We start from the raw sequence: 25,531 nt of genomic DNA, 5'->3' as shown, positions 1-25,531 counted from the left end.
CTAACAATTTAAAAAACTTAAACTGAATGAAAACTAAAAATTTTCACTAATTTCTAATAAAATATTACTAATTGATTTAGTATACAATTTTTTTTTTTAAAACGTTTAAGTAAAAAATGACTATAAACTTCAGTAGAAATTTCCAATAATTTTTAGTAAAATATTAATATTTGTTTCAGTAATATTTTATTACTACAATTTCAGTAAAAAATGACTAAAATTTAGTTAAAATTTCCACTAATTTGTGAGTAAAATATTACTCAATTTATTTGTTCAAGGACCTTAAGTTTAGTAAATAAAATATTACTAATTTGATTTAGTAATAATATTTTTTGCTACAATTTTAGTGAAAAATGACTAACAATTAGTAAATAAAAATTTCACTATTTTTTAATAAAATTTTACACTTAATTTGATTTAGTACAATTTTTTTTAAATAACTTTTAGTAAAAAATTACTATAAACATTAGTACTCTCTAAATTTGAATTAGTGAAATGTAAGCTAGTAATTCATATGAGGAAGAATTATCACTAACTTTTAGTAAAATATTACTATTTGATTTAGTAGTTTAAAAATTTTTTTTTTTTACTAAAGTTTTAGTAAAAAGTGACTAAAAATTTGTAAAAATTCTTACTAATTTAAATTAGTAGCTCACTTTTCACTAATTCAGATTTAGTGTGTAGAAATTTTCAATAATTTTTAGTAAAATATTAATAATTATTTTTGTAATATTTTTTACTACAATTTCTGTGAAAAATGACTAAAAGTTTGTAAAAAATTTCCACTAATTTTTAGTAAAATGCTATTCAATTTATTTCTTCAAGGACCTTAAGTTTAGTATGTAAAATATTGCTATTTGATTTAATAATATTTTTTACTACACTGAGAAAACGATATGTTTGATTCAAACATAATATGTTTAACCCAAACTTAAAATAGCTTTGTTATACAGTAAAACATATTTATGTTTAAATTAAATATATTCTCTGGTTGATTCAATGTGAAAATATATTTAATTTAAACATAAATTATGGTTGATTTCAATTTATTCATAATAAATTTTTATGTTTAAATTAAACATAAAAATTTTAAACATATTTTCAGTTTAAGCCAAACAGAAAATATGTTTGAATCAAACATAATTATTCAAACAAATAATAATTTTAAGCCAAAGTAGAAAATATTTTCTATATATTAAAATTAAACATAAAAACTGTGTTGGGTTAAACAAAAACTTTTAAACTGATCTTTATATTTGAAACAAATAATTCTTTTTCTCAGTGTACAATTTCATTGAAAAATGACTAACAATTAGTAAAAGTTTCCACTAATTTTTATAGTAAAATATTACTTAATTTTTTTTTATTTAATGACCTTAATTGTAATAACTTTTTACAAATTTTTAGAATAAATATTTCTATTTGATTTAGTAATAATTTTTTCCAAAAATTGTAATGAAAAATAACTAAAAAATTAGTACAAATTTTTTCTTATTTTTAGTAAAAATATTACTATTTGTTTTAGTAATATTTTTTTTCACCAAATTTTTTTTAGTGAAAAATAAAAAAAAAAGTAATAGAAATTTTTACTAACATAAATAAGTTAACAAATTCTCACTAATATATAAATTTTTAAACTTTTTTCCAGATATTAAAATGAAAAAAAAACCTTATCCATGTACGACTCTTAATTTTTCTTTCTCATCATAGAGGAACACTCGAAGATTTTTTTCCTCTCTCTCTCTCTCTCTCTCTCTCTCTCTCTCTCTCTCTCTCTCGGACAATAAAAATCATACAAACCAAATATCCATTGGACTTAGAATATGAAGAAAAAAAAACCGTAGAGATGAAGACAGAGGGAAAATTGGATTAAAAAAGAAGAAGAAAAAAAAAAAAAAAAATTCCCTGAATCTCAACAATGTTATAAAAGCTCACAAGAGTTCTGATAACCGGAACATTGAACTCAGATCATGAGATTTTCTCCCTGGTACCAGTGCAATATTGAATTACGTACTTTCTTATCTTTATCTGGATTTTTTTTTTATTATTATTTTTTTCTGCCTCTTCTCTTATACTTGTAGTACAAGTGCGGTGCACGAGCAAGCAAGTCATCAGGAATAGAAATATGTCTCAACATTCAAACGTCACTTTTTATAATGGGACAAAAGTTTCGTCACATTGATATTAATTTCAACTCTCTTCATGTACGATCCATATATATATATATAAAATTTATCAAAGCATCAAGGTTAGATTTTTCGGGTTTATGACCTCGCAATCATCATTATCAGTGTGTGTCAATAGAGTATAATACAGCGGAGCGTATATTCGTTCTCGGAAGTCGATGAGGTGTGTGCTTTAGTAAATGACTCTCTTTTAAGAAATCATTTTCCCTCGATGCTTAGAATTTACAATGTGCTTTGAAGATAGCGGATGTGTTGTGATAAGGTTAAACATTAGTGCTATAACGAGGACAATATTGTCAGTCATAATTTGTTAGCTGTTGTGTCGTTGGATCTTTAAAAAAAAAAAAAAAAAAAAAAAAAATCATTCCTTCTTCTTTCTTCAGTCAGAAAAAAAAACAGAAACCATGTGTTCACTAAAGTGATTTTTTTTTTGTGCAGTAAATTTTACATTTTGTGCATTTTGAAATTATTTCTAAAAAGTGAAATTTAAGTGTTGGAAAATTCTTATTTTTTTTTATATGTCAAAAATGAAAATTTCAAAGAGGAATTTCTGATTCATTTTTTAATTATTCAGGAGAAATTTTGAAAAAAGTGAATTTTAAATATTTTGACAATTTTTTTTTTTTTTTTGCTTTTTTAGTGATTAAAAAAAAATGTCGAAAGTGAATAATAAAACAATTGGAAATGTGAGAGAAGAAAAAACAAAATGTCAAAATTTTTCTGCCAAATATATACCGGTATCAAAATGGCTTCCAATTTATACGAAATTTCAAGCAATTTCCGACCTCGTGGCTGGAATTACTTTGGGTCTCACAATGATACCACAAAGTATTGCATATGCCGCAATTGCTGGACTCACTCCTCAGGTGCGAAATAATTTTTTTTTTTTATTTGTTTTTTACTGTAAAACATATATTTAGGGTACAATTTATTTTTTTAAATCAAAGAAATAAATTTTCTTTCTTGAAAATAATTAGATTTTTACAAATTATGAAGTAATTTTTTTAAAAATAAAATTAATATTTTATTTGCAAAAAAAACAAAAATTCATCAAATCCTAAGACAAAAATTTAATTATAACTTATAAATAATACACTCTTTTGAATCAGTGCGAATTCGTTAACTAATTTAATTAGTGAAAATTTTTAACTAATTTTTAGTCATTTTTCACTAAAAACTTTTAGTAAAAAAAATAAGATATACTAAATTATATATAATTATTTTACTAAAAAATTATTGAATATTTTTTACTAATTTTTACGTCATTTTTTTACTAAAACTATAGTAAAAAAATAGTATTAAATCAAGTAGTAAAATTTAAAAAAAAAAAATGAGTAAATAATTTCTACTAATTTTTAGTCATTTTTCACTAAAATTGTAGTAAAATAGTATTACTAAACTTTCTACCAATTTTGAATTATTTTTTACTAAAACTGTAGTGGAAATTTTTACTACTTTTTAGTAATTTTTCACTAAAACTTTAGTAAAAAAATATTATTAAATCAATTAGTAAAATTTTAGTAAAAATAAATAAAAATTTCTACTAATTTTTAGTCATCTTTCACTAAAATTGTAGTAAAATAGTATTACTAAATTAAATAGAAATATTATAGTGAAAAAATATTACTAAATCATTTTGTAATATTTCAGTAAAAATTAGTAAAAATTTCTACTATTTTCACTCATTTTTCACTATTATATAAGTTTAGTAAAAAAAAAATATTACTAATTCAAATAATAACAATTTAGTAAAAATTGCTATAAATTTTTAGTCATTTTTCACTAAAACTGTAGTAAAATAGTATTACTAAACTTTCTACCAATTTTGAATTATTTTTTACTAAAACTGTAGTGGAAATTTTTACTACTTTTTTTAGTAATTTTTCACTAAAACTTTAGTAGATAAAATATTACTAATTTAAATAATAATATTTTAGTAAAAAATTAGTAAAAATAGTAAAATAAAATAAAATTATTTTAAATAAATTAGTAAAATTAGTAAATTAGTAAAATATAAACAAATTTCAACGCAATGCTAAAATAAATGAGAAAAAAAAGGGGGAAAAAAAACCTATTACTATTTATTAAAAAAGAAAAGTAACGGAATAATTTATAAATTGCGCGGAAAAAAACACAAAGACCTTATTAATAATAATCAGCTGATAATAATTTATGTGAAATGAAACAATAAAAAAGTAACTTGTTGATAAAAAGATGCAGTCAATGAAATATTTTTAATTCAACAAAAAAACATTATAGCAAAATATTAATTCTACTTTTCTACTTGACCTGAAAAATATCTAAATAATTGCTATACAAAGAAAAAAAACCTGTCAATGTTAAATGATTTTTTTTTTAAATTAATATTTAAATCGTTTTCATAAATTATCTTAACTTTCTTGTTAGTTTAATGTCATTTAAAAAAAAAAATTATTAATTTCTCGGCCTTTTATTCAAATGATTTTTTCATTTTATTTATTTATTTATTATTATTATTATTATATTTTTTTATTATTATTTATTATTCTTACTATTATATATTATTTAATTATTTGTTATATTATTATAAATTTGTTATTATTTGTTATTTATTTATATTATTATTATTAATATTATTTTTATTATTATTATTATTGTAATAATTATTATAAATACTGTTTTGAAAATTATAATTATTTTTCCTCTTTTTAATTAAGTTATAATAGAAATTGACATAATCAAAAGTCATATAAATGCAAAGATAAATTATTAATTAAAAATGGTAATGAAGCGATTTTATAATATTTTGTTATATTTATCTCTCTTTTCAAATGTCACGGGTTGCGCTAAAAATTTTGCAGAATGTCACTGTCTTTTGCAAACATTAAAATATTTAATTAAAAAAAGTATATTGCTACGACGGAAAAAAAACGACAGTGTGAATATCTCGAAAATGAATATGACAGGCTTTTATATATATACCTATATATATTTAATTAAATTGTGCATTGGATGAAATAAATTTTGTGTAACTTCAACAAATAAACAAAAGAGAGGAGACGAAACTCTCTTCATAATTTGTATTAATTTTGTTAAAAGAAAACAAAGAAAAACCCTATATATATCACTCACAGAAAAAAAATCTCTTATATACTTTTTGCAATAAGTATAATAATTATTGTATTACCTATTTTAATTTTAATTTATATTTTATTGTAATAGAAATGTGACCAAAATTTCTAAAGTGATGAAAATTAAAAAAAAAATTTCAGAGCAGATTAAAATTTGCATATAGTTTAGTCCTAAGGTAAAAAAAAAATTCAAAAATTAACCCTTTTTTGAAAAATCAAAAATATTTTTACTTTTTTTAAAAAATTAGAATTTAAAAAAAAAGTTTAAAATTTATACTTTCAGTACAAAAATATGAAAATGTCCTTTTTTTTGTTTTCGCAAGATTCAGTAAAATAAAAAAGTTAATTAAAAAATTAAAACGGTGATATATTTATTACACGGACGGAGAATTTTGATCGTGACAACATTTTTTTTAATTAATTAAAATATATTTTATAAGATTATTATTTAGTATTTATTTTGTACATAAACACAATGAAAAAAAAATTTATTTGATTCAAATAATCGGTTGCTTATGACTATTATCAAATAAATATTTACTTGAATCAAATAATTTTTATTTGAATTAAATAAATTGTACTTGAACCAATAATTTTTTTGTATTTGAAACAAATATCATTTTATTGACTCAAATAATAATTATTTGATAAAAATAAATATTTATTCCATAAATAATTTTTTTTTATTTTTATTTAAAAAAAATTTTTTTTATAAAAAAATAGCATTTTTGAGTAAAAGTGAAAAATATTTTTGATTTAAAAAAAAAAACAGGAATAAATTTATAATTATAATTAAAAGAATTTCCTCTCTATTGAAGAGGAAAATTATATAATCTAACATAATATAAAATTTTTGAAAAATAATTTTATTAATTATTAAGATTAAAAAAAAAGAGTACCTATTTGCCAAAAATTTTTTCTTTTTTTTTTTAAATTCCTTTAATATTTATTATATACTGATAACAGTCAACTCTTGATTAAAGAGGAAAAATAATTATATTTATTTAAAATAATTTTTACAGTATGGACTTTATTCCACATTTATCGGTGGATTTATTTACATATTTTTTGGAAGTATTAGAGAAGTATCAATTGGACCAACATCTCTCATGGCACTTTTGACACTTGAATTCACATCGGGAATGCCACTTGATTTTGTGATACTACTCGGATTTTTAGCCGGATGCGTGGAACTGGCAATGGGTTTACTTAATTTAGGTTTGTAATTACATATTTTTATATTACAATTATTAAATTTTAATTGACTTTACGAATAAAAAAAAATATATTTTTAATTTTTAATAAATATTGTATAATTATTTTTATCCCCCACCCCAAATAAAAATGATAAAAAACAATTTAAAAAATACAATTAGGGTAAGTGCATCAATTACCGCGCGTTCATAAAAAATAACTATTATTACTATTATATTTAATATAACTGTTGTAAAATTATTTAAATAATTATTAAATTTTTTTTTCATACAATTACTAATAAAGATGCATATTTAAACAGTTATTAATTTAATTATTTGAGATTAAATTTTTTCCCTCGCCGTAATTGAAACATTTTTAAGATTTCCATTGGCTCCAATTACGGTGGGCAAAGTATTTTCAAAATACACACGTAATTTTGGTCATCGTAATTGATAAACCGAAATTGATACAAACGCTCCGTTATAAAAAATTACGGTATTAGTTTTAATTTCTCATATTTATTTAAATAATCGATTTTTATAAAGTTAAAATTTTTTTTTTCATATCTAACTAACATAACCTTTTAGTTTAATAAGTCTTAAATTGACTTTATCAATTTAATTTAATTTCTATTTCAAAAGTGTTTTGACTCGAATTGCGCCGTAATTAGTGCATTTACCTTTTAATTATTAATTTCGCAAAAAATATAGTAAATTATTTTTCTATCATTTTTTTTTTCTTCATAAAATTTTCAAAAAGTTCACTTAAAAGCACAAAATTTCAATAACTGATTCCTTTTTATTAATATTTAGAAGAATTCAAAGAAAATTTTTTAATTTTGCAAAATTCATATCTCGTAAATGATTTGATGAAAAAATTGGAAAAATATCATAAAGGAATCCTTTTTCATTGAGTACAAAAAGATTAAAGAAAAGAAAAAAAAAAATTTGTTAACCAAATCAAAAATGTCAAAAATGAAATTGAAATGGCGTTGATCACCCCCCCCCCCTCCTCCTCCAAATATATATATATATATATTTATTCGATTTAATTGTAGTATAAATTTTCATTGTTATAATTTAATACTAACAAAGTAAATAAAACAAGTGCAAAATAATAAATACGTTTTATCTTCTTTTACGATTATAAAGATAATTTATCACAATATTATCATCATTTGGCAAATGGGATCCACGAGTATGAAATATTATAATACGCAGTATTAATCTGATGATATGAATGTAACTCGAATATATCAAAATATTATAACGATTGTTGAGTTTAGTTTGTAAATGCTAGTGTATATATATATATATGTATAAAATAATAATAATAATAATAATAAAAATTGACGGCCGTTATGCGCCATATATATATATATATATATATATATATATATATATATATATATATATATATATATATAAATGAAGTTTAATCAAAACCACAATTTTGCCAGGTTTCCTCGTGGATTTCATATCGATTCCTGTTAGTACGGGATTTACTTCTGCCACTGCAGTTATTTTAATCGTGCATCAATTGCCGCATTTATTGGGACTAGAGTATGAAGCGATAGCAGTCCTTGATAGTTTGATGTGCCTCTTTCAAAATATCAGCAAAATTCGCTGGACCGACACAGTCCTCGGCATTTCGAGTGTTGTTATCCTCTTATCAATGAAGGTACGTCAAAAAAAAAAAAAATATATATATATGAATAAATTTCTATACGCATCAATGAAAAAAATAACATATTTTTTATTTGGAAAAACATTTTTTTTCAATAAATGCAAAAAATAATTTTTCAGCCCGTTTTACAAATACATTTTTAGTTACCTATGTTAAAAATATATTTAAATTGGGTTAGTCCACTGACTTTCGTCTAATAGTGGTTGTGACCAAATTTTAAAAAAATCTAGTTTTAATACATATATGTGAAACTCGATGATTCCCTGAGTTCATTAACCATAATATTATGGTAAAAATTTTATTCTTTTTGAAAATATTAAATATCAAAAGTAGGAGGTTCACAATGTGATTTTGTAACCTTAAATTTTTCAATTTCTTTAAAAACGCTATTATTAAAAAACTATTAAAAATTAGATGTTGGAACTCACCAAAAACATAAATCACTTTATTCTGCACAGAGGAACGAAAGAATTATTGCAAAAATTTATTATTTTTGGATGATATACGATTTTAAAAAAAATTTTATTTAAATATTCTCAAGATTTTTATTTACTTATAAGTTTTTTGTCGGTGTTCCGAAAAAATTGAGGTTTTGCACAAAGATTTTTTAAAATATTCTTTACCTTCTATTAAAATCTTACGAAGGTGTTTTGCTTCGTTTTGGAGATATTAATTTTCAAAATTTTTTATTTAAAAAGGTTAATTAAAAGACTTGAAGTTAACTAACCAAATTCAAACTGCTCCATTTTTTATGAAAATATATTAAAATGTAGCAATTTGAATTTGGTTAGTTAACTTCAAGTTTTTTAATTAACCTTTTTAAATAAAAAATTTTGAAAATTAATATCTCCAAAACGAAGCAAAACACCTTCGTAAGATTTTAATAGAAGGTAAAGAATATTATAAAAAATCTTGTGCAAAACCTCAATTTTTTTGGAGCACCGACAAAAAAGTTATAAGTAAATAAAAATCTTGAGAATATTTAAATAAAATTTTTTTTAAAATCGTATATCATCTAAAAATGATAAATTTTTGCAATAATTCTTTCGTTCCTCTGTGCGAAATAAAGTGATTTATGTTTTTGGTGAGTTCCAACATCTAATTTTTAATAGTTTTTTAATAATAGCGTTTTTAAAAAAATTGAAAAATTTAAGGTTACAAAATCACATTGTGAACCTCCTACTTTTGATATTTAATATTTTCAAAAGGAATAAAATTTTTATTATGGTTATTATTTTATTTTATTATGGTTAATGAACTCAGGGAATCATCGAGTTTCACATATCTTGAAACTAGATTTTTTTAAAATTTGGTCGCAACCACTATTCTGCCCTACAACGGAAAAAGATACATAAGTGACATTTTGGTCAAAAATGAGTTTTTGGTATCAATGGATTCGTAATAAAAAGCTGCATCTGACTATCGTAATTAAAATTGAAAATTTTAATTATTTATAATAAAAAATTAAGATTGAAAATATTGCAATTCGCGAAAAATGAGAAAATACAACGGAAAAAGACACATGAGGTACTTTGCGTTGCCTAAATTCTGTAGGAGGCATGAAATACGTCACAAAATACAATGGAAGAATATACACGAGGTAGCTTATGTATCTTTTTCCGTTGCAAAAGCGGCCGAGCTCGGCTTCGTTTACAGAACGATATTCGCAAGCGCGCTTGTGTATTTCTTAGCTTGTAAAATAATCGAGCGGAGCAAAGATGTCCAGTGGAGACTATACACAAGTGCCATACTCTAATCCCATACTCTCTTGTCCCTTATGTATATTCTTCGCTGGACATCTTTGATCCGCTCGATGACTTTACAACGAAAAACACCACAAGCGACTTTGTGTTCTTTTTACGTTGTATTTGCACTAAAAAAACTACGCAAGTGCATTTTTTAAAAGGGATTGTTTAAATAATTAATTTTTTTTGCAAAAATAGAAAGAGCACATCCGATTTACCCCATTAGGGATATTTTTATTCATAAAAAATGAATTCTAAATGAAGTTTTTGATGCAAATGGTTTTTCTCAAATATCTCCGTTCGACCTATTTGTGGCTTATGTATCTTTTTCCGTTGTAGGGCAGTATTAGACGAAAGTCAGTGGACTAACCCAATTATTAGACGGCTATTTATAATTTACTGTGAAATACAGTAAAATTTTAATAATAATAATAATAATAATTTTTATATAATAATAATTTTAATAATTGACAATATTAACTATCGTTAACATTTATAATCGACAGTATAGTTATTATTAATTGAAAACTAAACAAAAATCACAGCTAAATAATACCGAGATAGTAATATTTTAGTCGTTAATACGAATTTCTGTATTATTACAAATCAGTTGTGAAAATTTCAATGTTATCAGAAGTCGTAAATAACAGTTTCTATATTACCAGAAGTCGGTACTGAAGATTTTTGTATTATCAAAAAGTCGGCAATGAATATTTCTATATTATCAAAAGTCGGTAATAAAGATTTCTACATCATCAAAGGTTAGTAATGAAGATTTCTACAGTAGCGTATAAATTTTTTTATTAAGACTATCGAGAGAACATTTAAAAAAATACATACATTTTTTTATTAAGACTATCGAAAGAACATTTAAAAAAATACATAAATTTTTTTCATAATATTTTATCGCGTGACAATTTATAAAACTAAATATAATAAATGGCTGGAAATTTAAATAAATGTCATTATTTCAACAATTGTTTAAACAAATTGTTATTCACTAATTTTACGACATATGGTACTCGCAAAAGCATTGTATTAACTTTAAACATGAATTGCAGTGTAAAATTTGATAAATTTTAAAAATAATAAAATAGAATATTTTTTTCTAAATAATCTGTGAGAAATATTAATCAATAAAAATTACTATTTGTTTAAACAATTGAGGGGCCGGAAACAATAACAACCAGTACGCTCGGCCGGTCGCTTTGAAGCCAATCAACACCTCAAAATTGAAACTCAAAATTCGGATTTTTCAGAAGCACTACTTTATAGAAGATAAAAAAACATATCTTTTTTCTCTTAGAAACTTTTTTTTAAATCTAATATTTTTGATAATAAAAGCAAAAAGCCCAAAAAAAATTTTATTAAATGTAATGAAATTTTAAAATGTAAACGATTATTTCTTTCACAAATAGTAATAAATTTGTTTACAACTTGGTATACATACTAAATTAGGTCTAATAAAGCCATTAAAACATTAGAAAAGGCAAAAAAAATTATTGTTTTATTATTTTTAATTAAAAATTGAAAGAGGTCGATATTCACATTTTCTAACTTTTGACGATAAAATGTCTGCAGGGAATTTCAAAACTGTAAGAACTTCTCTTATAATATTTATTCACTACTATTTCAGGAAGTTTTCTGCAAAATTCCAAATCAATTCCTGTTATAGTTTTTAAAAAAATTAATTTTCAAGAAAAAGCGGATAGCCCATCGCGTTCACTTAACCCGCTGGAGACTCTTTCTTGAAGTATGTGAAATTATTTCGGCTCGAATAATAAGAAATTAGTGAAATAAGAAGAAAGTTATGTTTATTTTTTGTGATCAGTATCTTATATGTATGTACATTAGTATTAGAATTGTTAACAATATTAATATTAGTAACATTTATAATTCATACTTGATATTTTGTAAATATTTAAAATACGCATATTATAAATATAATATAAATAAATATAAATAATATAAATATTATAAGAGAAGTTCTTACAGTTTTGAAATTCCCTGCAGACATTTTATCGTCAAAAGTTAAAAAATGTGAATATCGACCTCTTTCAATTTTTAATTAAAAATAATAAAACAATAATTTTTTTTGCCTTTTCTAATGTTTTAATGGCTTTATTAGACTTAATTTAGTATGTATACCAAGTTGTAAACAAATTTATTACTATTTGTGAAAGAAATGATCGTTTATATTTCAAAATTTAATTAAATTTGAGAAAATTTTTTTTTGGGTTTTTTGCTTTTATTATCAAAAATATTAGATTTAGAAAAAAATTTCTGAGAGAAAAAAGATATGTTTTTTTATCTTCTATAAAGTAATGCTTCTGAAAAATCCGAATTTTGAGTTTCAATTTTTTCACCTTTTTGACGTGTTGACTGGCTTCAAAGCGACCGGCCGAGCGTACTGGTTGTTATTGTTTCCAGCCCCTCAATTGTTTAGATAAATATTAAAAAAAAAATTATTTTTTTTGCTATTATATTTAGTTGCAAAAATGGGAAAAAATTGTATCTTTCTAAGTTTTACAGTAGAAAATATTATTATTAATTAACAAGAAATAATTGTTTAAATAATTTTTATTTAAATTTAAATTTTTTGTTTCGTTTAGTTGATTAAGTCGCAAAATTGTATAAAAATTGCAATTTTCTAGGTGATGCAGTGAGAAAAATTGATAAAATAACAACAATTATTTTTTTAAACAATTATTCAATTGTTATAAAAAATTTAACTAAATATCTTATTTTATTTATTGATTTACGAACAATTAGTGTTAAGAAAATTTTATTGTGATATTTGTGGTATTAATTATTATAAAAATACTTGGAAATTGTTAGAAAATACAAACAGTGACGTCATTCCTAACCTTAAATTTTCTGACGATTCCCAATAACTGATAAAGTAGAAATCTTTATTACCGACGCTATTTAATATACTATAAATCTTCATTATCGTTAATTCTAATTCGTTACCATTTATTTTAAAAAATGAATGCTACTAAAAATGTTTTTGGTAGTTATAAATTTAATATTTTATTAATACCAAATATTAATTAATTAATATTAATAATATTATCGGATTAATTTTTTTTCATGTAACACATAGACCCTAAAGGACATCGAATGGAAAAGTTTAAAGAATAATAAAAACATTGCAAAGGGGAAATTTTTGAAAAAAATCCTATGGTTTTTTTCGACTGGTCGTAATGTTGTCGTTGTATTAGCGTCAACAATTGCGGCATATCAATTAAGTATAGTTGGTTACGAGCCATTTCTACTTTCAGGTACGAATAATATTTTCATAATTGGAAACAAAAAAAAAAAAAAAAAATTAATTAGTTATAGCAAATTTTTTTTTCATCATTTTTTAATTATCATTTATTTAAGCGATAAATTTTAATTAATCATTTTTTAAATTTTCTGTAAATTTTTTTTTTAATTTTTGTAATTACGAGCACAAATATGATTGAAAATTACGAAATTAGTATAGTATTACAAAATATCAATATTTACTTGGGAGGGGGGGGGGGTGAATTTACATTTTAAATAAACCTCTTAATCAACCCTTTGATGATCAAATTTCTTTTTTTTTTTTTTTAAAAAACATAATTTTTTATTTTAAAACAAATTTCTCTGTGAAACTAATTAAAGTTTCTTGTCTGAAAATTAGAGTTTAAAATTGGAAATTTACTATACAGTTTAATTGAAAAACATTGTTTCAATATTCAGTTGTAAAAATGAAAAAAAAAAGTTAATGGAAAATTATTAAACATTTTTTTTTCTTCTTTTTAAAATAAATAGGATATTTTGCAAAATTTGAAAAAACGTAATTATTTATTTTCTCTCTAATTTTTTTTTTTAAATAGGAAATGTCACTTCGGGTTTGCCACCATTTAAATTTCCCAATATCACATCACAAATAGGCAACCAAACTTACACATTTTTCGACATGTGTTCGCACTTGGGTTCAGGATTAATTATTGTTCCACTTGTTGCTGTTTTAACAAACGTTGCAATTGCTAAAGCTTTTGGTATGTTATACGAAATTTATATAATTTCATTGTTTAAATATATTGGATTTAAAAAAAAATATTAATTTAATAATAAATTTTTTTAAAATTAATTTTCTTTTTATTATTTTTTTTGATAAAATTTATTTTTCTTATTAATTTTTCGATTTGTTTTTTTTTAATTAATTTTTTAATTAATAAAAACAAAAAATTTATACATCTAAGTATAATTTTAATTTAAATGTGATAGCAACTGGAGATTTAGTGGATGCTTCACAAGAGATGAGGACACTTGGTGTTTGCAATATATTAGGCAGTTTTGTATCGTCAATGCCAACTTGTGGTTCTTTTACAAGAAGTGCCTTGAGTAGTGCAAGTGGAGTTCAAACTCCAATGGCTGGTCTTTATTCAGGTAAAATAAGTCAAAGATAATAATTATTAATCTAACGGATACTATATAATGATATAAATAAATATGAATCATTTGACACTATCGCAATTTATATCTTTTTTCAATGTGGCAATAATATTTGCTAATTGAAATAAACCTTGCAATTAACGTATATAGCATTTCCCTCTTTATAATTATTATTATAAATTGCAAGTTTAACAATTAAACATAATAGTACACACACTGAAAAAAAATTATCTGGTTTAATTATTTATTATTTATTATTTATTATTTATTATTTATTATTTATTATTTATTATTTATTATTTATTATTTATTATTTATTATTTATTATTTATTATTTATTATTTATTATTTATTATTTATTATTTATTATTTACTTGTATCAATAATTTTTTATTTCCAGTTAAAAAATAAATGTTTGTTTCAAATATAGACAGGTTGAATAAAAGTATTTAAGAAATTTCAATAGCCGTGGTCGTTAAAGTGCTCAGGTTAGATATTAGATTAGGTAGTGCGTCTGGGGTTCGAATCCCGTATAGGGTTCGAATTTTAATTCGAATCAAAAATCAAATATTTGATCCAAATATGTAGTTTTTTTCAGTGTAGAATATTGCAAAATTTTACCAATTTTTTTTTTTTTAAATAAAATTTCTACTTACAAAAATATCGTAGAACATGGACTCTTACCTAAAACAGAAAAAAGGAAAAATAATATTAGTCACTTTATAATTACATGTCAGATATATTATACACAAAAAAATTTATTTGATTCAAATAATCGTTTACTTGACAGTTATCAAATAAATATCTACTTGGACAAAATAATTTTTCTTTGATGATAGTCAAATAATGGATTATTGAAATTAAATAAATTTTTTTCAGTGTATTATATAATAATATTATTATTATTATTATTATTATTATATTATATTATATTATATTATATTATATTATATTATATATTATTATATATTATTATATATTATTATTTAATATTATTGAAATTCTATAAGAATGAATTTTATTTATTTCTCGTGGAATTTCTCCAATGTTTATAGGTATTGTGAAAATGTTCATAATCAATATAATATAATGTAACGTCTTTTTCCGTATATCTGAGAATTGTTGGAAATGTGTATTTAACTGGCAAACAACAATTGAGAATGTCAACAACAAACGCGAAACTTGTTGCCATTGCAGTGCAAATATTGCCATTTCAGTTCTTTAATTAGTTTCCCAACTTATTAACAGATACGACATTCTGTCACTTTTCATTGACTGAATCCTTCATTTGTCAAGTGCTTTATTTATTATTTCGTTTATTCAATCTAACAAGCAGAAAATGTTTCCTTTTTTTTCTTAATAAAAATTATTTATTATTTATAAAAATAATTATTAAAAATGTTTATAATTATAAAAATATATTTAAAAATATATTTATAAAAATATTACAAAACTAAAGTACTCAACGTTTATGATAAATGATTTTTAAAGAAAAAATTTTTTAAACTAAAAAATTCTATAATTTTTTTGCCTAAAAAATATTTCTTGTGTAGTTTTCGTTAATCAACAAATTATAAAAAAAATTTTTTTTTTTAGCAAAAAATTAAAGAATTTTTATTTTAAAAAATTATTTCTTAAAAAATTGTTTATTATAAACGTTGTGTACTTCAACTTTGTAAAATATTTATAAAAATATATTTATAATTTTTTTTTTTATTTCATTATTTTACTAAATATAATGATAATTATTTAATTTTCTTTTTTTTAAACAGGAACAATGACACTTTTAGCGTTAAGTTTCTTGACACCCTATTTTCACTATATTCCACAAGCAACACTTGCTGCAGTACTTATAAGTGCAATTATTTTTATGATTGATTGGCGCCTCGTGCCATTACTTTGGAAAGGAAAAAGTAAGTTTATTTTTTTTACATCAATTTTTTTTTTTCAAAGAGAAAGCAACAAAAAATATAAAAATCATGAAAAAAAACACACAAAAATTGTAAAATGCGAGAAGTAGGGATTAGAAAATAAAGTAGAGAAGTCAATAGAGGATGAAATTTTTGGATAAAAGATAAGCGAATCAAATAAGGTCTGCTGAGTCCGTACTTATATAACTTTATATAATATCATTCTATGGATTTGGTGAAGGAACTGAAGAGGAAAATGTGGAGTGGGGTACAAATGGAAAAATTGTATACGTTGGCAAAATACCTACCTCGAGGAATGCAGTGTCGAGGTTGAAAATATATAAGACAATCGTTTTTTTTTTCATTATATCAGTAGAAAAAGGAAATTTTTTAAAAAGTTCTAAAATCCCTTTATTTTTATATGGGGCGATTTGGAATTTTTTTTTTAAAAACGAATTGTATTAATATAATTAAAATTTATTTGCATTATTATTAAAACGTTAAGGTATTAGCTTATTGTTTTTTTAATTTAGTTTAAAAAAAAAGAAATTGAAAAATTTGTTTTAGTTAAACAAAAAAAGGAAAAAAATTCTGTTGATATTAATTAAAAACAAAAAAGTAAAATAAAAACAATTTTATACGTAATATTTTAAATGTTAAATAAAAAAGGTAAAATAACAAAAATTAGATATTACTTTAGTTATCAAAAACAAAAATAACAAAAAATTGTGTAGATATTAATTTAGTTATTAAGTGTCAAGTATTTGTGCAATACTGTGGGTTTCTACCTCGTAGAATTTTGTTATATACCTAGCTAATAGTGGGGGGACGCGCACCATTGGTCACAGCGCCTAGACTGGGAGCAAGCGATCGCTGATTGCTTACCGTAAAGTAGTGGGGGAACCAATAGTGCGCGTCTCTCCCACCATTAACCAAAGTATATAAGAAAATTATCAACTCATAAATTTCACATTATAGTACGCTTGACCAAAGCGCTAAGAGACTCCTAAAAAGCTCCTAAAAATACAATAAAATTAATTAATTTGATTTTCATATATAAAAATAATAAATTAAAAAGCTTCCTCTTTGAAAAATCAATTTTACTAAAAAAAAAAAAATTTTTTTTTCAAAATTAATGTGAATTTTTTTTCCCCGCCTTTTAGAATCAGATGCAATAGCATGTTTGGTTACGTTCACGGCATGTGTTGCAATTAATGTTAAAACAGGTCTATTTCTTGGTACAATTTGCAATATTATTTATCTTCTATTACAATCTGCAAGGCCCAAGATTTCTGTGACAGAATGCAAGGTGCTTACAAAAAATATATCTACAAAACTGTGAGGATAATTGTATTTTTTAAATTCTAAAATTATTTTCAAAAGAAAAAAAAATTTATTTTTTTTATTTTAATTTTGTTTAAAAAAAAAAATTATTTTACCAGTACAAATTTTAATGATACAAATTATTTATTGATAAAATGTTGAATTTTATTTAAAAAAATTTAAATTTGCAGTAATAATTATATTCATTTGATATGGCAGGTTTTTTTTTTTGAAATAGAAATATGGATTTTTTAATTATATAAAAAATTACACATAAAATGGGAAGTTTTATATAATAATGAGTATTGATTTATATAGACACATTTTGGTGACAAGTATCTGCTACTTAAACCAAGTGATGGACTGCAATTTCTGGAAGTTAATTATCTGACGCAAAAAATATCAGAAATTGGAGAAGTCCAGAATAGTAAAGGATTGCCTGTCATTATTGACTGTCAAAATGTCAAGGGAGTTGACTACACTGCTATAAAAGTACGTAGAAAATTACTTTATGTTAATTTTCTCATAGGCGGAACATTCATTAGAGAAATATTTGGATAAATAAAATACGACAAAAAAAAAATTATAAATAGTTATTTTTTTTAAATCAAATTTTCTTATTTTCAAATAAAAAAAAAATAATTTTCTAAATTAAAAAAATAATTTTCTAAATAAAAAATTTTTTTTTCTTTAATGTAAATATAGATATTTAAATTTTGTTGTAAGAAAAAAAAATTCTCTTTTTTGAAAAATAATTTTTTTTCTCTCAAATATAATTGCAAATAATTAAATAAAAAAGAAAAAAAAATTTGTACAGGGAATTGAAAGACTTCGAAAGGAATTTGAGGCAAGGAATCATCAACTTTGGTTTTTGAATATGAAACCATCTGTGATCAAAACTATTCGCTTGCTGAGTGCAATGGAATCTTTACAAATCTTGGAAACTGACGAGAATATTATAGAATGTTTCCAAGAGATGCAAACAAGTAATAACTCTCAAACTGTATTTGCTCTAAGTACGTAATACCTGTTTTTATTTCTTTGTATCTTTACTTTCTCTATTTTCTTTTTTTTTACCCAATTTTTTTTTTTTTTTTATCTTTTCTCGGTAATTTTTTCTTGATATATTATTACATTGTTACGAATTTTTTTATCAGAATTTCCATTTAATCAATTTTCTACAATGGAATATTCAAATAGCCGGAAATTCAATTCTTTCTATTCATTTGAATTTTTATTTGTTAGAATTAATTTTTTTTTACAGAATTTGAGAATTTTCATTAAACCGATTTTCTAATATTACAGAATTTTAATATATAACCGAAAATTCACTTCACAGAATTTCTATTTTTTTTTTTTTTGAATTTTTATTTGTCAATAATTATTTTTCAGCAAAGAATTTTCATGAAACTAATTTTCTACTTTTTTATATACAATATTTATTCAAAGAACCTTGGAAAAACGTAAACCTATGAAATAAATAAAACTCAAGTACAAAGGGAATCGAACCTACGACCTATGGACTTACAGCCCAACGCACTAACCACTACGCTAAGCACACTACATTAATAAACTTTTTATTTTCTTGATGCCTTTTTGACTTTAAATACATGAATAAGTATTCATATTTTTTCTAACAAATATAAATATAGTAATATTAGAAACGTGACAAATTTTTTAATGAAATTCCAATTTAAAAATTTTTTAAAAAAATATTTTCCAGTTTTAAATACAAAATTTTAATATAATCGAAAATTCTGTAAAATAAATATTCGATTATATAAAAATTCTCTAATATATAAAATCGTAATGGAAATTCATTCAAAAAATAATTTGAGCAAATATAAATTCGGCTAAAAGAAATAAATATATATATATATGAGGCATTCTTCGTCAACGGGACCCCCCTGCTCTCCAAAAATGGTTTATGTTTATATTATCGGGCATAGGCTTAAAATTTAGCTAAAAAGGAATACTTTTAAATGCCGAATGGCACTTTTTAAAATTTCAAAATGGCGGCTGAAATATGGCGGGCGAATTTTCAAAAATTAATTTAATTCGCTTGAAACTTGTTACTCGGGGGTTTTTGGGGTCGCTGATTACGAATCTGAAGTCAGAATTTCAAAATTCAATATTATGGATCTAATATGGCCGCCAATTTTTTAAAAACTGATTGGATTTGCTTGAAACTTGTTACTCGAAGATTTTTGGGGTCGCTATATACGAATCTAAAGTCAGAATTTAAAAATTTAATATGGCTGATTAACTATGTCACGAAAACTATTTTAAATTCAAGAGATTTTCTAGAAATTTGAAAAAAGAAACTTTACGAAAATTACAGTAAATTTCTCGGGAATCCATTTTTCCAATACTAATCCGGGATTTTCTAGGGAATTTTCTGAGAATCAATACCTTGAGAATATTCAGGTATATTATTAAGTAGGAAAAATCAGTACATTTTTTATTTTAGAAAATTATAATTTAGGACAAGTTGATGATCAAATACTCATAGTACTAAGATTTCTCATTAGAAAGATATGACAGTGATAGACCTGGGTAGCACAGAAACCTTTTTTTAAAATTTTTCAAGTTTACGAAAATCTCATAAAATTTAAAAATATCGTCCGATATATTTTACACAGTTAGAATGATTGAAAATTGACTTTATGTTTATGTAATCAGCTAACCTAAAAACCAGTAACTAACATTTATCATGTCAATCAACTACTCTAAAACATTCTTAGTAACAATTTTCATTAAAAAACTTACATTTAAATAAAATGGTCCGCCATACTGGATCCATAATATTGAATTTTTAAATTCTGACTTCAGATTCGTATTTAGTGACCCCAAAAACCTACGAGTAACATGTTTCAAGCAAATCCAATCACTTTTTAAAAAATTTGTCAGCCATATTGGATACGCCATAGTGAATTTTGAAATTCTGACTTCAGATTCGTAATCAGCGACCCCAAAAACCCCCGAGTAACAAGTTTCAAGTATCTCCAGGCCTTTTTAAATAATTGTCAGCCATATTGGATACGCCATATTGAATTTTGAAATTCTGACTTCAGATTCGTAATCAGCGACCCCAAAAACCCCCGAGTAACAAGTTTCAAGCGAATTAAATTAATTTTTGAAAATTCGCCCGCCATATTTCAGCCGCCATTTTGAAATTTCAAAAAGTGCCATTCGGCATTTAAAAGTATTCCTTTTTAGCTAAATTTTAAGCCTATGCCCGATAATTTAAACATAAACCATTTTTGGAGAGCAGGAGGGTCCCGTTGACGAAGAATGCCTCATATATATATATATATATATATATATATATATATATATATATATATATATAATATAAAATGAAAATTTTGATTAAGAAAATGAATATCAAAAATATATACGACACGTAATTAGTTGAGAAGTTTTCATGGCTAGGAAACATATTTCAAGTTTCAATGCTTTCGAACTAAAACTCATTAACGTTTAGGAGGCATTTCAAATTAGCCGTCGTCCTCTTAGCTGAAGTACTCTCAAATTAATTATCCGCTAATTAAGAGAGTCTTTGCCAATATAATTTTTCGTTTAACATTGTAAAAAAAGAAAGTAACCATTTAAATAGAAGTATATTATGACAATTATTTTTTTCTCTTCTTTACAGGAGAAACTAATATTATGAATAGGATAAAGTTTAGTGAAATACGTGAAAAAAATGAATCGAAAAAAGAAAATTACGATAAAAATAAAGTGGAAAGTACATTGCATAATGATGAAATATTAGCATTAATAACAGATCACAAAGTGGAAATTGTGGCAAATGATTTACCATCATCCACAGAAACATCATCATCACAACAACAACAACAACAACAACAACAACAACAACAACAACCGAACGGAACAATATCTAGTCAATAAGTTTTTAAATATCTACATCTAATTTTTTGTTATTTCTCTGTAAATATTTATTGAAAATTAACAAATTTCGTTAATTAAAAAATTTTTTATTTGCCCCAAAAAAAAACACGACGAACTTATTGAGTGAATTTGACAAAATAAAATCCGGTCATTTTTATTTCAGTTTAGGAATCTCAGGAATGTATGTAATTTACTATATATAAATTTCTTTGTATAAAATTTATATGAAAAATTTTTGTTTATGTAAAATTTAAACAAATGTTTATTCCTCTTTTTTTTAATTATAATTTTAAAAAAATTTTACAACTGGAGAAAATTACGGAAATTGAAAATAAAATCATTGGTAGTATAATTATTAGGGGTTTAAAATTTTCATTTTAAAAAAATTTTATTAGGTGTATAAATTATTTTTTAAGATCAATTTTATTAATTTTCGAATTAACATTTGACAGAATTTCTTTTTAAACAAATTTTTACTTAACAAAATTTTTATGAATTTTTTTTTTGACCGAAATTACAAATGACCGAACAAACAATCGATTTTGACGCGATGTTTATAGCCAATCAAAATATAGTTGTCAAGAAAATCGTGATTGGTAGATTTTAAAAATCGGCCATTTGCAATTTCGGACAAATAAAAATTTGGCGTTTTAAGAATTCTGACAAAAATAAAAATTCGGTGTCTAAAAATTTTGTTTATTAAAAATTCTTTAAAAAAAGAAATACCGACAAATGTTAATTCAAAAAAATTAAAATTTGTCCAAAAAAATAATTATATCTAATAAATTTGTTGAAAATAAAAATTCTAACTAATGTTTTTTGTGGGATAATCAGGCGTCCCCTCCCCCCCCTATTATTATCATTGTCAATAATCTAGAATTTTTTTGTATAAAAATTCATGTTTGTATTAAATTTTTTATAAATAATATTTTTCTGTATAAATATTATACAAATTATGTTGTTTTTTTTTTTGTATAATATTAAACAATATCAGTATCGAGCTATTGTTGTTAACTTGGTTTAAATAATTTATAAAAACACATCATTATGACACAGTATTTTTTTTCCAAATATTAAATCCGATTTATATTTATGTTATGATTAAAAAAAAAATAATAAATTTCATAACGCATTGTGTTGAATAATTGAATTATAATCTTGAGTGGAATTTTAAAAATTTTGAAAATAAAATTTTTTTAATATTTTTTTTTTACACTTATTAACAGGTCTATAATTCTCAATTAATGTTAATTTTTTTTTTTGTTACGATTTATATTACACAATTAGATATAAGTTTCGTTGTAATTTTTATTTTACTGCCAATTACGAAAGGCAATTATTGTTAATTATAATATTTTACTTTTTATTATAAAAATATAATATAACATTGAATAAAGGAATTATAATTCATTTGTCCACTTTCATTTATGCTAACCGTTATAGAAAAATTTTAATTTTCAAATTATTAATTGTACTGTGAGTTCAATAATCGTAATTTAAAAAAATCTAATAAATTCATAAATATAAAGCATAAAAATAGAACTAAAACCTTTTGTTTTATTTTTGCATTGTGCTGCTTTTATTGATTTGATTGAAAAAAAACAAATAATTATTTGTCAAGAATATAAATTGTTTATTTCAATTAAATGAGAAAATAAAATATTTCAATGTTATTTATATTTATGTTGATTGAAATATAAATTTTGTGAGATGAATTATATATGAGGGGGGAATTAAAGAACAAAATTGTTAACAAACGTTTTGGCCAATTGCAAATATTTATACACATGTTCATATATGTTTCTTTTGTTTTCTGAATTTAATCATTTATTGAAGAGCATACAACATCCGCTCTCAATTTATTTGCAATCCACTATACTGTTGATCGAATAATTGAAAGGCCAATTTTAACTATTTACCGTGTCAATTTTCGTGAAACTGGAAAATTAGCCAATCACGTCTCTGACAATTCACTATGATCAAAATGAAAGTGCTTGAAAAAAAAAATATTTTACATTCCTGAATTTTTATTTTATTTATTACAAAATTATTACAAATTATACAATCAAAAAGCAATTTTGAGATAAAAAAAAAATGACATTTTTTTTGATAAAATTATTTTTTACACTCACACTTACATTAGCACTTACACATTCAATTTAGTCAAAAAAAATTTTTTATGTTCTTTGAGTTACAAAATTTTAAATGATAGAATTTTGGATTTTTAGGTTAAGAATCTTGTAAATTGACTCAAGTATACAAGTGCCAACAGTGTAAAACAAAACTACAAAAAATGGCGCCAAATTTAAATTTTATTGAATTAAATGATGAAAAAAAATAAATAAATAAAAAATTAATGAAAAATTAAATATAAAGAAATTTTTTGAAAATTTAATCATACACAAAATTTATAAAATTAAACATTATTATAAACATTACTTAAACTTAATTTATCCCTAATATTTTCGTATAATAATTTAATGTCATGAAAGTCAGACACTTTTTTTTTATTTTTTCACCACAAATGCAAACTCGAAATAATTATACCATTTTCTCGCGGATAATAAACAAAAATTTTCGCAAAGGCTTCAATTATTATCTTTGTAAAAAAAGAAAAGAAATAAAATAAAATTCTTATATACAATGTTTAGCATTTAAAGTTAATTTTATTGGCTCTTAAAATTCTAAGACAGGTTTTTATGCACAATCATATAAAAAAAAAGTGTTTTAATTTTAACTCAAAACTTGTATTTTACCAGACCACACGTGTTTGTCAAATAATTTAATATTTACATCAACACACACCTGATCTGACGCAATTTTTAATGCTCAAAAGAAATGAAAACTCATAATTTTTATCTCGACTACTATAAAAAAAAATCTATTTACATTCTTCTGAAATTAATAACATTATTTCTTGGCCAATAGTTTCTGTTGCATTTCATGAAACAAAAATTCGTTTTTCTTAATTTTGGAATGAAAAAAATTTTATTATCAATGTTAATTTTTCAAATTAATTTTTTTTAATTTTTTTTTATTTTTTTTTGTAATTTACTTTATATGGTAGGGTAAATGTACCAGTGAACCTAGAAATCTACTTCAGCGACTGTTGGTAAAAAATTTTGAAAATAAAAATCTAAAAAATTACCGACGTAGAAATCTACCTTCCCGACTGATAGTAAAAAAAAATTTGAGAAAAATTCTGGGAATTTTTTCTACCATTAGTCGGTAAGGTAGATTTCTATGTCGATAATGTTGTATATCTTCATTTATCAAAATCATTGCCATCAGTCGGTAAGGTAGATTTCTGTGTCGGTATTTTTATATTTTCATTTAAAAAATTTTTTAAAATCAATCGATAAAGTGTCAGTCTGTGTCAGTATTTTTTATATTTACATTTTTCAAAAGAAAGAGAGTAAAATATTTCAAATTGAATTTCTTTGCGATTTTATAGCAAATCTTATTTAATAAAATAGTTTAATTTTTTTCTAATACTCTAAGATATCAAAAATTTTTCACTATGAAAATTGCCAATAATTATTATGAGTGAATAGATTTTATAAAATTAATCTCGGGACATCTAAAAAGGACAAACTCAAGAGAATCAACCATATAACTTAGTTTTATAAGTTTGAGTAAATGTAAATAATTTAATTTAAATTTTATGCTGCTATTTTCGAGAAAGAATTTTCATACGGTATTGGGGTTTATTTAATCCAAATGTAAATGATTGCCTTAAATAATAGGAAACTAATTCACGAAAGACAAATAAGTGGTTTTGTTGAACATTGTTTTGTGTGGTGGTCGTATAGTGCGAAAGTGAGGATTGTATTGGTCCAAACTCTAAAACCGCTCTAGACTTGTTTCGGGCTTTGAGTTTTGACGTCTAGTGGAGTTTAGTCACAAAGTTTCTAGAATCCTCCCCCAACGAACAATGGCAACAATCTCTCTCTCTCTCTCTTTCTCTCTAAACTATAACCAATGCAGTTTACAAAAGTTCAATTCGATTTTCTAGAAATAAGAAAATTTCC

The 25,531-nt window shown here is 23.0% G+C and overlaps 1 protein-coding gene across 1 annotated transcript; it reads left to right on the top strand.

The window, feature by feature from the left end:
• The first annotated feature begins 1,979 nt into the window (after positions 1-1,979).
• LOC127277640 (sodium-independent sulfate anion transporter-like) lies at positions 1,980-22,658 on the top strand. Its single transcript, XM_051298937.1, has 11 exons — positions 1,980-3,052; positions 6,319-6,514; positions 7,953-8,173; positions 13,031-13,208; positions 13,791-13,955; positions 14,185-14,346; positions 16,125-16,265; positions 17,426-17,571; positions 17,904-18,077; positions 18,403-18,601; positions 21,244-22,658. Exons 1-11 carry the CDS (start codon positions 2,840-2,842, stop codon positions 21,498-21,500), a joined length of 2,052 nt encoding a protein of 683 aa, XP_051154894.1. The 5' UTR covers positions 1,980-2,839; the 3' UTR covers positions 21,501-22,658.
• The last annotated feature ends 2,873 nt before the right edge of the window (positions 22,659-25,531 follow it).

Source organism: Leptopilina boulardi, unplaced genomic scaffold (genome assembly GCF_019393585.1).
Source record: "Leptopilina boulardi isolate dan_hultmark-lab unplaced genomic scaffold, ZJU_Lbou_2.1 LbouV2_172, whole genome shotgun sequence".
Taxonomy (NCBI): Eukaryota; Metazoa; Arthropoda; class Insecta; order Hymenoptera; family Figitidae; genus Leptopilina; species Leptopilina boulardi.
The sequence above is the reverse complement of the archived record's forward strand: the minus strand, read 5'-3'. Positions and strand labels throughout refer to the sequence as shown.

Bases quoted from the DNA above. Each gene is read 5' to 3' on its own strand.
- LOC127277640 (XM_051298937.1), top strand. From the start codon at position 2,840: ATGTCGAAAGTGAATAATAAAACAATTGGAAATGTGAGAGAAGAAAAA. The intron at 8,174-13,030 runs GTACGTCAAAAA...TGTAACACATAG, and splicing joins TTATCCTCTTATCAATGAAG to ACCCTAAAGGACATCGAATG. The intron at 13,209-13,790 runs GTACGAATAATA...TTTTTTAAATAG, and splicing joins CGAGCCATTTCTACTTTCAG to GAAATGTCACTTCGGGTTTG.